Source organism: Lagopus muta, chromosome 2 (genome assembly GCF_023343835.1).
Source record: "Lagopus muta isolate bLagMut1 chromosome 2, bLagMut1 primary, whole genome shotgun sequence".
Classification (NCBI taxonomy): domain Eukaryota; kingdom Metazoa; phylum Chordata; class Aves; order Galliformes; family Phasianidae; genus Lagopus; species Lagopus muta.
This window is the reverse complement of record NC_064434.1, coordinates 30,203,554-30,217,414: the sequence shown is the minus strand read 5'-3', so window position 1 is coordinate 30,217,414 and position 13,861 is coordinate 30,203,554. Positions and strand designations below refer to the sequence as shown.

Here is a 13,861-nt window from a genome sequence, read left to right as displayed (position 1 = left end):
CTTCTGATCTTATAGCATACTATTGTTCTGGCTGCTGATTTTTTGCTGCCAAATTGGTGACAGATAAAGATAACACCTTGAGGTGTGTGGTACAGACAGGAGTCAAATGGCTGCTGTGAGTGGTCAGATTTTTTAAGATGGTCTGAACCTGCAGTGGCTTTCCCATCTTTAAGTCACATCTGTACAAAACTGGCTGCTATGGATACACAGCTCCTCTGCTAATACAAATATTGAGTAAGAATCCTCTTGACATCCCTGGAATGGAAGAAAGAAGAGCTAGGGCAGACAGAAAGGGACATCTATGAAGGCTGTGAATTTGGAAGAGGTGAGGGCTGGAAATGGAGTAGAGTGGTGAGGAGGAGGCCAGGACTGAGCAGTGGGTGCTGTGGGACTGTGACAGTTGTGCAGGGAGTGAAGAGACTGCAGCCAGCCAGGTCTGGGTCTGAGCCAGGAGCAACAGCAGCGGAGCAAATCCTCTGCCAGCAGGTAGCTAGCTCTGAAACCTGCTTGCAGAGTGCTCAGTGCTTCTGGGAGCAGGTTGCCTTGAGGCTGCCCTCCTGCTACTGCTGCCGCTTATTTTGAAACTCGTGCCACAGACTTTTATGTAGGTGATCTACAGGGTCAAAAAACTGTGATCCCTCTACATGCCACACTGTTCTATTTCAATAGTGAATATTTATTTTAGTGTTTTTCATTGTGTATGTGTAGTTTTCCCTTGTTAAAGAATGTGTAGCTCTACCAGAACAGATAGTAGGTCTGCAAAAGCAAACATGCAAGGACAGGGTAAGTAGATTAAGCAGAACATTTGTCTACTTGAGGCATGTTGGTTGTGGTAATTTCTAATTGTATAATCAAATGTAGGTATTGTGCAGAAACTTTCCTGTGACACTAAAGTGACAGAAATACCTTGGGATGCATCAGCTTTGCATGCAGGAGGTGTCAATTTCTCTGAAGCAGAGATTCTAGAAAGTTGCTTCATTCTAGAAAGTGTTTAGTTCATGAAATTAGGGGAGAATGGAAAGGGAGAGCGTGATTCAGGCTGATGTGTGTTTCCCTGGAAAATGTGACTTGACCCCTGTTGAGCTCATGTGACACATTTCCTCCATGGCACTTGTAAAGTCACACGAAGCTGATTTACATGGATAATGACGTTTTTACGCTGAGCGTAACTCCCATTTTTGGCAGCTTGTTGGAGCTGGGGCTTGGATGTGCCAGGGTTCAGAGGCAGACAGGGCTGGGACCCAACTGTCATGTCCTAAGTACCCTGCAGCCAGTGTCCCCACCAGCCCCCACCCCGTGGAGTTTCTGTTTCCTACTCAGAAACGTGCAACTGTGCCCAGCAGCCTGATGGGCATGCGGAAAATAGGGCCTCGAACTGTGAGCATAGAATCAATTGTCAAGCACCTGCTTTGCAAATGAACGCTGCTCAGCCAGCATACTGACAAGGGCAAGGGTCCTAAGGAAAAGTAGTGAAAGGAATTGAATAGTTTCCCCAGATTGTAAATGCACGCTGGCCCATTTTTGTGGATAATTGTATTTGATGTGATATGCTTTCAGCGGTTTGGGGTAGCAGAGGCTTCCCAAGAGTAGGGGGTGAGCAGTGAGAAGGGGAAGAGTGAAAAATAAAAGAGAAGGAGAAGGGGAGTGAGAAGAGCAGAGTGGTTTCCAGTTCTCCTGCTGAGGCTGGACAGGTGACCGTGGCCAATGGATGGAGCTATCAGGAAAACTGAGGGAATCCCCAAATCCCTTTGTGTCACTTTGGGAACAAAAAGGGCGATTTAAGACATTTTATCACAGGGATCAGGCAGAATGGTGCTTTCAGACCTCATACACGATCTCGGTTGGCCTTGCTGCTATGCACGATTTTCCCAAACCAAATATGCACGTGCACCAAATCCCCAGAGGGCTTCTTCATGCCTCCGTGCCTCCATCACCTGCTCTGCAGCTCAGCCCCGTTCCGATGGAACGCGTGGACTGAATCGAGAAACCTCTCCTGTGCGTAGTAGCTCAGCTCGGGGCAAGTAGCACCCTCCGACATCACATGAGCGCTTTTCCATCGCTCGCCTACGACCTGCCCGTCCGGCGGGGCTGCGAACTCCTCCCCACAGACTTCTGGCAGGGGGGCCTGGAGCGCGGCCCGCGTTGCTACGGGCGGCCCCGAGCTCTGCCCCGGCCCCAGGCGGTCTCCTCCACACGCCCGCCGCCGTGCCGCCCGCAGCCCGCCCGGAGCCCACCATGGGGGCGGGCAGGGCGGCCCCCTCCCCTCGCAGCCCCCCTGCTCCCGCCGTCGCCCCGCGGCCGCCGCCCCGGCCCCGCGGCACGGCCGCCGCCTCCCCGCTCCACCCCTTCTCTGCCCCGGCCGGCGCCGCGGCCCTCCGCGAGCGGCACGGCGGGGACGCGGCGGGGACACGGGGAGACCTGAGCCGCGGCTCCGTCCCGCCGTCGGGGGCTGCCCGGTGGCTGCAGGTGATTTATTTTGGTAGCTTTAAAAAAAAAAAAAAAAAAAAAAAAAAAAAAAAAAAAAAAAAAAAAAAGCCTAATTATAAGGTAAGATCATTGCGATTTATTGTATCGTTTTATCTTTAATACGTACTATTTTTTTTAATCATCATTTCCCATTATTTTCGTTTTTGTTGTTTATTTTCCTTTGTGTTGTTGTTGTTATTTTTCATTTTTATTACTTTTCCTTTCATACTTTTCCTTTCCATTACTTTTACTATCTTTGCTGTCGTGTCGCTGTGTTTACCGTGAGCGGTGCCGGGCGCTCTCGTACCTGCGCGCTCCGCCCGCCTGCGGGATGCGGGCAGCAGCGGGGAGCGGGGGCCGGGCCGGGCCGGGCCGGGAGAGCTGCAGGGACCGTGCCGAGGTGGGGATGCATCCCGCAGGTGCACCGGGAACTTTCGGGCTCCGAGAGCCGCAGGTTGAGCAAGGCGGGCGTCAGTGTGGATGGCTTGATTTGGAGCAGGGTGGGGATGTCGGGGAGGTGGAAAAATTTCCGTTTGTACAACGTCAGCGCTAGAAATTGGCAAAGAGGAGAAGAAATTACAATGTAAGACAAGCTGTGCATACTCTTAGATGGAGAAAATGTTTCCCGTGGTATCATTTGGGAACTGTCATTGTAGTTCTGAAGCAGCAAGAGTGTTGATTTGCTTTTGATATGCTTTGATACAGTCACATCTCAGAAGTTCATTCAGCAGTGAAGAGCGTGTGATTTTTTTTTGCACTTTAATTTTGCATGGAGGATAGCGACAAAAATTTCTCCTTAGGTTCACCGGATATACAACTGTTGTTTTTACAAGTTTTATTTGTTTTCAGCGTTGATAGATTCTGATGTCAGATAAACGATCAAACAGCTTGAGAAGTTCCGTAGCAAGTTCCACAGCAATTCAAGCACATGTTTCTTTGCTAGCTGGCTTTAAGTTTTGGTGGATAGGAAGGAGAAAGCAAAACAAATGACTTTCCCTGCCCTAGGACCTGATGTCACCCATCTTCTCTCTGCCACTGGGTATGAAGTGGGCATGAGATGGATAAGAGAAGGGCATGAAGTTGGGTGTGAAGTGGCTATAGGGTGGGTCTGAGGTGGGCATGAGGTGAGTATAAGGTGGGCATGAAGTGGGTATGAGGGAAGGCCTCCCAGGTCTCACCCAGGACAGTGAGTGACTGCAGACTGTCTCAGGTAATGGGTAGCTGCCCCCACCAGCTGCCAGCCAGCCCATCCCACCCTCATCAGGCTGCTTCTCTTACCGTCTCAACAGCCCACAAAGCAGGGTGGAAGTCATGGCATCTCATCAGAAGAAATGTGTGGGAGTTGTAATGGTAGAAGAGGGTACTATAGGAGTAGTATCTCTGATGTGGTTTTGTGCTGGATTTCTGTGGACCGTGGGGCTGTATAAGAGTTCAGTTAAAAGGTGCCCCAAAGATCTCACCTGCTTTCCAACTTCTTCCCACTCCGCTGTCACTGTCTCGATCGTAGGAGAACAGTTCTTCACATCACTCTGGATCACTCTACATCTGTCATGGGTTCTTCGCTAAATACCTGGAGATCTCTTGGAAGCTCACCTCAGCCTTCTTGCACAGTGGGATCTAAATGTTCCTGTACCAGGTCATGCACAGTTTTTGGAAATCATTGAGCATCTTACTCTAAGTAACTTGAAACTTCATTATATTTTCTTAAAATACTGTGTGCCACCTTGAAGAATCATAGAATCGTAAGGTTGGAAAGAGCCTACAAGATCATCTAGTCCAACCATCCTCTCATTACCCTTGCTACTTCAAGCCACTAAACCATATCTTGTAGCTCCTCATCCAGATAAGGAGGGCTCTTAACAGCCAGCACTAGGCAGCACTTCCCAGTTTCCTAAGTTTGTTGTATTTCAAATGTTTTCATGAAGTATATTAGAAAGCAAGACAGTGCTTACTTAATCACTGCTTGTAATTTCTTTTGCAAATGTAGACAACACCTAATTCTCGATTTTGGTTCAGCTCTTGCGGCTCCCACATCTTTTACTGTTTACAGATAAACTAAGTCCCATCTAAAATTCAGTAAAACCCACCAAAGCTCTTCTTGTATGAAGTTATTGTCTTTATGAGCCACCACGGCATCATTCTCCACCTGTAAGCTGTAGTTCATGGTGAAGTCTCATTCTAGTCTTAGGACAGATGCTGTGAAGATGATACTGTGGGGTTCCTCCTGTGCGCCTCAGTGAATGAATTTGACATACACTGAAGTAAAGCAGGAAAAACAATGCATGTGGTTAAATTAAGTCTGTAACCATAGAAGAGATGTTGGGCACCTCCCCAGCACAGCCGATGTGCTGGTGTTACAAACCAAGTCTGCACTGTAATCCAGTACTGTCTCTTACAAACACACTGACATAATAGCCAGACTTGCTGGCAGCAAGCATGTAGCAGAGGGGGGAAACTGTATGGTTTTGGCCAGGTTTCCTTTATGGAAAAAATGCCTTCTAGACCTGACAGAGTGATCAGCCCCAGCCTGAGCAAGTCATTCAGGACTGGTAGGACAGAACTTAGGCACATAAGCTCAACAACAGTAGCAGGGCCAGTTCTCTGGAGTGTTCAGCAGCTGTTGGTATCCCAGCCCATTTGAAGCTTCTAGGAGGGAAGGGGAAGCAAAAAGGCCCTTCAGCCTCAAACCCTCAGGAAGGGGGACAGGGAGGGCTGGTACCTTTCCACACACCTCTTCACCCTTGCTGGCAGTTTCTAGCACACTGCTCATGAAGGTTAAAGCCAAGTCTCTAGCTGCTCTCTCCTCACTACTGTGTCTTCCTGTTCTTCAAGCTGACTGATCTACAGATGTCTCCATGTCCTTAACCCCACTGCAGCACTCCCACCAGCTTTCCTTCTGCTGACAGCAAAAGAAAGGAAGGAGAGGGAAGAGCACCTGGACCCTCACGGCAGCAGAAGGTCTTGCATTCAACATATGACTTGAACTGTATGCTTTGATATAATAGGTAGGGAATCACAGAATCACAAAATCACAGGATGGCCTGTGTGGGAGGGGACCTCAAGGATCATAAAGCTCCAACCCCCCTGCCACATGCAGGGCCACCAACCTCCCCATTTAATACTAGACCAGGCCGCCCAGGACCCCATCTAATCTGGCCTTGAATACCTCCAGGGACGGGGCATCCACAACCTCTCTGGGCAGCCTGTTCCAGCACCTCACCACTCTCAGAGTAAAGAATTTCCCCCTGACATCCAACCTAAATCTTCCCTCCTTCAATTTAAAACCATTGCCCCTTGTCCTGCCATTATCTACCCTGGTAAAGAGTTGAGAAACTTGTGGGAAAAGGAAAGTGCTGTGCTGATATCATCAGTGCTTTCCACTGACAAGCAGCAGTTAAGATCTGCTGTCATAAAGCACTAAGCAAATCTGCCTTCACCCCCACTGTGGGCTGGATGCTCAGCCCATGAGACTGATACTGATGGCTGTAGATTATATAACTTTATCCAAATAGTTATGTTCATCTCTAAAAAAAGATAAGCAAACCAAGACAGCAAATGCAGGCACTGGGCTCAGAGTGCCTAACTATTGTCTTGTCATTGTTGTCACTAGCTCACATTTCATTACTAAAGTGTTGTGTTGTGAGTTCCTCCCCCTCCCCCCTCCCTTTTCCTTTTTGCTTGTTTTGACTCTAAATGCAGGTGCTTTCAACCTCCTGACAACCTGGAATGCAGTTAATGCTCTAGATGACACATTAAGGACGCGTGCTGTGAGTCTCTGCAGTGCTCTCAGCCTTTAGCAGAGCCCACGCAGGCCGATGTCACTTAGCAAACAGCAGCAGCAGTGAGATGAGAAGCCCGATAACAAACCGTTTGTGAGGGTCAGGATGAGGCAATACCACTTTGCAGTCCTGCTGAAATTCTGGTTTAGCTGCTGAGGTATAAGAGTTAGACAGGAGACAGAAAAGCAGGAGCAAGCTTCAACTCAGCATTATTTTTAGTGGCTAGAAATAACACTGAAAATGCACAGATTCTGTTGATTCATTTGGCACCTGTGCAGATGTAGATGTGCCCCATCCATCCCTTAAAGAAGCAGTTTTTCTGGATGTGGAAAAGTGCCATCAAGCATCAGGCTTCTGTGAAAGCTCTCTTCTCAGACCCTGTGCAGTCTGGTTCCACCCTCTAAAAGCTGAGGCACATAAAATACTCCATGGTGCTTCCTACCCTGTTCAATATGCACGTGTAAGCTACGTTACCAGGTTGTATTGTCACAGCTATGATAGTTTATTTTTGCTTTTCCCACACTGCAGATCCAGTTATTCCACACTTCTGAGCCTCCTGATAGGCACAGCATGGTGACAGTGCTGATGTGCTTTCTTCATGTGTTGCTCAGCTTCATCCCTGGCATTTCTTTGTCTCAGATTAACAAACAGGTATTTCTTTTGTTTTCCAGGGATGGGCTTTCTCAGCCCTATAGGCTCACAGGTAACTGTTGGGAATTGACTTGCTTTGCACTCTGCATAGCATCCTGGCTACCTGTACTGCTAGGTAAAATTGCACACATCCCCTATGAACAGCCTGGCAATTCAGAATCATAGGCAATGATCTCAGCATCTCCAGATACGCTTTCAAATGGGAAAATCTTTAAAAAGAAAACAAAGATGTCTTCTGTTGTTGTTTGTTTATTTGTTTGTTTTAATTGATAGAGTCCACCTTCAAATTTTCTCTTTTTATGAGATCTCATATTCTCATTTATAAGTTAATGACTGGGAGATGGGTTGCTCAGGGCCCCACAAGGCTAGCTCCCACTGTTCTGTTATGGCAAAAATTATTTTGTGAGAGGATGTGTCCTACTTTAAAAATGTAGCCTAGGAGAGATAGGGAGAGTTCTTGGCAGAGACTTTTGCATAAAGCAGCGTGATAAAGTAGCTAGGGAATATATTGCGTGCTAATAAAGTTTGTCCTTGAGTGTGAAAAGTGAGTGCTTTGTGAATAGCAGCAGTTTTTTTTTAGCTTTTGATACTCCAACGTGACCCATAATGAGGCATACATAGACCAGCATGTCTTTTCAGTCCTTTCCAAAGAGCTGCCAAAACTAAAGAGATTTTGTTGTGACCAGTAAGGTTGGCTGCAAGGTTTGTTTGTTTTTCACTCTCCTGCTGGTTCCTACTATTCTCTTACTCCCACTTACTCCTATCTGATTTGTTTTCAAACGCATTCTTCAGCCCTCTCCTTCCCTACCTAGTGTATCATGTTCTGCTTTCTGGCTTCCTTCTCTTTTCTCATAGCTTTTCATTCCAGTTCCTGTTCCCTCTGGTCCCTGAGGGATGAGGAGTGAAACATTAATAGCTGTCTGGCTTTATGAGCTTAGAGTTCAGGTGAGTTCAGGAGATATCCCTGGTGCACATATTGTGTCCCAGAGCTCTCTGCAGCACTTCATTCCTGGGGCAGCAGAGCGAATATGTACCCGTGCTTCACCCACTACCACTTACAGGGCAGGAGTTCACTCCTGATAAAGTTGGTCTTTGCTGAAACTTGGGGGTTTCAGTTGCTACCACTGAAACTGTGGTGGTGAATTGCTCTGCTGTTATCACTTCACTGTGTGTTACAGTTACAAAAAAATTTGTTTCATGAATGGGTGAGCAAAGCAAGTGGATTTGAATCATTACATTACACTTCCTTATACCAAAGTTGGTGCTTTGACAGTGGTTTGAAAAATGTGTCATTTCACAGTAAATTCACCATACATATCTGTCTTCTTTTTAAAATCATACTGCTGCTTTTGCATTAATACACTAGTAAGGAATATATCCCTCTGTTACTTGTCACTCTTTATTTTTTATGTCAGTGTATCTGCAATATGAATAGATATGAAATAGGAAGTGTGCTTCATTTCCCTATTGAAATGTTGCATGGGTAATGGCTAATGCAATTTTCCATGCTGGAAAATGTAGGTCTGTATTATCTTTCTGAGGATAGATCTGATCTGTGCTTTTGTATTTCTTGAAAATACAAAGGTTAGTTGTAGCTAAAGGTTTGATGACTCTTGTAGTCAACAACATCTGCTACTGTAAATGGCAGTGTGACAAGGAGAACAAACCTTTTAACATCTGTTATCACTGTGCTGGCAAATTTCTCTTACTGCTAATTTCTTATGCCTTTGATGCCCAGATGGTTATCAGTCATGTGCTAGCATAATCTTCTGTCCAGCTGCTATATTTATCATCAGCATTTATAAGCATTTGTGTATGGTTACATATGGCAATTGGTTTTCCTTTTTTTATCTTATTTTCACACTTTAATATATGTGAGACATTTATGAGGAAGCCATCATGCAAAAAAAGTGAGTAAAATGGATTGGTGAGTAGATAATACCTATCCTGATAGGATATGATACATCCTTACCAACGTCATCCTAAATGAGAAATAAATGCAAAGGAATTAAAAACTGATGTCTCTCCTATCTAGACATGTATAAAATTTCAGTGTCTGAATTCATGATGATTTGATACAGTTTTCAGTTAATTTTCTAATTTAAGATATTTTGGCTGGGGAATGTAAATGTGGTAGGTTGTTACATGCTGAAAGGTGACAGAGGTTATTGATGGATATAAAAAGAATCTTGGTGAAAGTGAATTAAAAATAGAGAATTACACCAAATTGAGAAATGCACCAAATACACGTATATTGTAGTTTAATCCATTTGTTCTAACTTGTTTCAGATTGAAGAAACTTCTTGAGCAGGAGAAGATCTATCAAGCCCGAAAGGAGAAAGAACACACAAAGAGACTCAATAAACTAAGAGAAGAACTAGTCAAGCTCAAATCATTTGCACTCATGCTGGTGGATGAGAGACAAATGCATATTGAACAACTTGATCAACAAAGCCAGAAAATACAAGATTTAAATCAAAAACTAAAGGAAGAAGAAGAAAAGCTTAAAATTGTTACTGCAAAAGCAAAAGAAGATGGACAAAAGCTGATGCGGTTAGAAACGGAACTTGAACACAAAACATCATCATTTTCTCAGGAACATGAGGAGATGACTGCTAAACTGGCTAATCAGGAGTCACATAACAGACAGCTAAGGCTCAAGTTGGTTGGGTTGACTCGCAGAATAGAGGAGCTAGAGGAAACAAACAGAAGTCTTCAAAAAGCTGAGGAGGAACTTCAGGAACTAAGAGATAAAATAGCAAAAGGGGAATGTGGGAACTCTAGTTTAATGGCAGAAGTTGAAAATCTCCGCAAGCGTGTACTTGAAATGGAGGGAAAAGATGAAGAGATCACAAAAACTGAATCCCAGTGTAAAGAGCTGAAAAATAAACTGCAAGAGGAAGAGCACCATAACAAAGAGTTGAAACTTGAAGTGGAAAAGTTGCAGAAGAGGATGTCAGAACTAGAGAAACTGGAAGAGGCTTTCAGTAAAAGTAAGTCTGAATGCACTCAGCTGCACTTAAACTTGGAGAAAGAGAAGAATTTAACTAAGGATTTGATAAATGAATTGGAACTGGTGAAGACTCGAGTGAAAGACCTTGAGGCATCAGAAAGCAAGTTGGAAAAAGCTGAAATAAGCTTAAAAGATGACCTAACAAAGCTGAAGTCATTTACCGTAATGTTGGTTGATGAACGGAAAAATATGATGGAAAAAATAAAACAGGAAGAAAAAAGAGTTGAGGGTCTAAACAAGAATTTTAAAGTTGAACAAGGGAAAGTTATGGATGTAACAGAGAAACTGATAGAAGAAAGTAAGAAATTTTTGAAACTGAAATCAGAAATGGAGGAAAAGGTGTCTGTTTTGACGAAAGAAAGGGATGAGTTAGTTGTTAAACTGAAAAGTGAAGAAGAAAAGTCCTCAGAACTGAGCTGTCGATTTGATCTGTTAAAGAAAAGAATTGATGGTATGGAGGAAGTGGAGAGAGAAATTACAAGAGGTCGAGCCAGAAAAGGACCAGAGCATGGCTGTCAGGAGGACAACAAGATTAAGGAACTCACTATTGAAATTGAAAGACTGAAAAAACGGCTCAAACAATTGGAAGTGGTTGAAGGAGATTTGATGAAGACAGAAGATGAATATGATCAGCTAGAGCAGAAATTTAGGACTGAGCAAGATAAAGCTAACTTACTTTCTCAACAGCTGGAAGAGATGAAGCTCCAGATTGCCAAAAACAAAGCAATAGAAAAAGGTGAAGCAGTGAGCCAGGAGGCAGAGTTGAGGCACAGGTTTCGTCTGGAAGAGGCTAAAAGCAGAGATTTGAAAGCAGAAGTTCAAGCTCTTAAGGAAAAAATCCATGAACTGATGAACAAAGAAGACCAGCTTTCTCAGCTCCAAGTGGATTATTCAGTTTTGCAGCAAAGGTTTATAGAAGAAGAAAATAAAAACAAGAGCATGGGGCAGGAAGTTCTGAATCTAACGAGAGAGTTAGAACTTTCTAAGCGTTACAGCCGCGCTCTGAGGCCCAGCATAAATGGACGAAGAATGGTTGATGTTCCTGTGACATCCACAGGTGTGCAAACAGATGCTGTGAGCAGTGAAGCAGCAGAAGAAGAAACTCCAGCTGTGTTTATACAGAAATCCTTCCAGGAGGAGAACCACATAATGAGCAATCTGCGACAGGTAGGTCTGAAAAAACCTATGGAGCGTTCTTCAGTGCTTGAGAGATACCCTCCAGCAGCAAATGAACTTGCGATGAGGAAATCTTGGATACCGTGGATGAGAAAGAGGGAACATGGGGCTCAGGCAACTCCAGACAAAGGAGCCCGAGCCCACAGTGGCACAGCACATCCTGGGGAGGTTGTCCTTTCACCAAAGCAGGGTCAGCCTCTTCATATTCGGGTGACACCAGACCATGAGAACAGCACAGCTACTTTGGAAATAACCAGCCCAACCTCAGAGGAATTCTTTTCAAGTACCACTGTCATTCCTACTTTGGGAAATCAGAAGCCACGGATAACCATCATTCCCTCTCCAAATATTATGCCTTCAAAAGGAAAAGGCAGTGAAAGTCCATTGGGCCCTGACCGTTCCATGTCTCCAGTCACTATAACGACATTCTCCAGAGAAAAGTCTCCAGAGGGAGGTAGAGTGCCTTTCGTTGACAGACCCACATCACCAATTCAGATTATGACAGTATCAACATCCGCAGCACCAGCAGAAATCTCTGTTTCTCCGCAGTCACAAGACATGACCATGGGAAGGGCTGTTTTCAAAGTAACACCAGAAAAGCAAACTGTCCCATCTCCAATCCGTAAATACAACACCAACGCCAATATTATTACAACAGAAGACAACAAAATCCACATCCATTTGGGATCCCAGTTTAAGCGCTCTCCTGGTGCTGCACCAGATGGTGCAAGTCCTGTGATAACAGTCCGACCAGTGAACATAGCAGCTGAAAAAGAAGTTGTCACTGGTACTGTCCTACGGTCACCCAGGAACAACCTGTCCTCACGGCCTGCAGCAAGCAAGGTGACAAGTACTATCACTATAACACCTGTAACTACGTCCTCCACACGAGGAACGCAGTCCGTGGTAAGCAGCACAGTCCCATTTTGTAACCTTCATGGTCAGGAGAAGGGAGAGCATAGTTTGGGATTAAGACACCAAAAGGGAAAGCATGAGTGGGAAGAGGAGAAACTCTAAGCTGCCATACATGTGTTTCAGATATAAGCTTAGCTATAAGATCTGAATTTGCCTATGATGGAAATGGGTAATTTTATGCCAGCATTGGACAATGATACAGAATCACAGAATGGCTTGGTTTAGAAGGGACTTTAAAGACCACTTCGTTCCAACCCCATGCTGTGGGCAGAGTTGCCCCCACCAGATCAGGCTGCTCAGGGACCCATCCTGGCTTTTAATGCTTCTCTGGGCAACCAGTTCCAGCACCTTGCTACCCTCTGAGTAAAGAATTTCTCCCTATTATCTAACCTAAATCTTACCTCTTTTAGTTCTAAACTGTTCCACGTTGTCCTATCACTATCTGCTCATGTAAAAATTTGGGCTTCTTCCTGTTTATAAGTGCACCTAAATGTACTTTTGGCATTATCTCCCAAAAGAGTAACTTTGAAAGGAAGTCCATGCAAAGCTACTGAATATAATGGAAGTCCTGTAAAATTCCAAGTGAGAAAGAGACAAAGAATGATAAAGATGACAGCAATTTCTGCTAAGTACAAATTCTGACTTCTGATAATACTCTTAGTGGTTTTTGGCCCAGCTGGAAAGTCCTTAGCATCTGATAGTGCAGGCTGATATTTCTTTGGTAGAATATAATTACATTTATAACTTAATTAACATCTGCTGTAATACTGGACTCTGTAGAAATGAACAGCCAGACCTGGTACCATTGTTTTGTGCTCCAAGTCTCTTTCAGCCAGTGAATACCAAAGTTCTTTCTGTCCCACCAACGTTACCAACTTTTCTAAGTGCTTTCACTACCACATTTTTTGCTGCTTTCTGTCTATGTTGGTTCCCTTTTTTGACAGTCCTGTCCCTCCCTTAAGATTTACCAGGACTTTGACATCATTTTGCAATGTTTTAGTTGGGAAAGAAGAATTTGACCAACATACAAAAGCAGCAGTACTGTATTAATCCAAAAGCTTATTTAGCTGCCTGTAGCAGTTAGGGTAAGATTATTTTAAGTGGATAAACAGAGAGTAATGTTTTCCTCAGTGTCTGTTCCCGGTTTTTGGCAGTAGGTGAGTATTTCTTTCTGAACCAGAGCCTGTAGCCACCTTTGTGTTTAACAGACTGTGGTGCAGTTTTCTTCTATCTATTCTGTGTTTTGAACTTGCTTATTCTGTTGTTTCCACAAGATCATAGGGCAGTGAATTTCTCTGTGGGCTGTAGAAAAATGCTGTTTTTTTGTTTGTTACCTTTTATTGCAATACCTTAATTGGTTACAGTCTCTTTCTTTTATCTTGACAAATACTGAACAGTCATGCCCTGTTCATTTGCCCATGTCATTGAGGAGTAGACTCAGGTAACATATGCTTTAGTCATCTCTGTCCAAGCTGAAATGTCAAAATGTATTTAAAGTACCTTCAAAGATACGGAAGCACTTCTACGCTTCTAGAGAGATGCTGCCATTCCCATTTAAGGCCAATGACTCTTAGAAACCTGCATTTGCCATGCTGATCTATTTGGGATTGCATGTGCGATCTCTGCTCAACATTGGAGATGTTTTACAGGGACTTCTGTATACTAGAACCAACTGCTCATTTTTTAAAGTCTCAAGTTAATTCATTTATAAACTGCTTTGTCTCTCAGAAGTTTGGAAAACCTTTTTTTGAGAATTCCCCATTCTTTTTTACTAGATGGTTGACTCTTCTGTGGTGATGCACTGGACTGTGGCAGACAAAATATTTTTTCCTTTGTTTTCATCTGGCTAAAATGTAGTTTC

The 13,861-nt window shown here is 44.1% G+C and overlaps 2 protein-coding genes across 10 annotated transcripts in view; one reads left to right on the top strand and one right to left on the bottom strand.

Moving 5' to 3' along the window:
- The window catches only part of MYO6 (myosin VI), a 770,453-nt gene that overhangs the window by 288,700 nt on the left and 467,892 nt on the right, over positions 1-13,861 (bottom strand). The gene's annotated exons all lie outside the window — the stretch shown is intronic.
- Positions 1-13,861, top strand: part of FILIP1 (filamin A interacting protein 1) — a 103,868-nt gene that overhangs the window by 76,399 nt on the left and 13,608 nt on the right. For 6 of the 9 annotated variants that reach the window (XM_048935656.1, XM_048935658.1, XM_048935657.1 and 3 more), the window contains one exon: positions 9,186-11,991. In XM_048935656.1, the coding sequence (XP_048791613.1) occupies positions 9,186-11,991 (2,806 nt within the window). The other 3 variants (XM_048935662.1, XM_048935661.1, XM_048935664.1) reach the window with 3 other exon arrangements.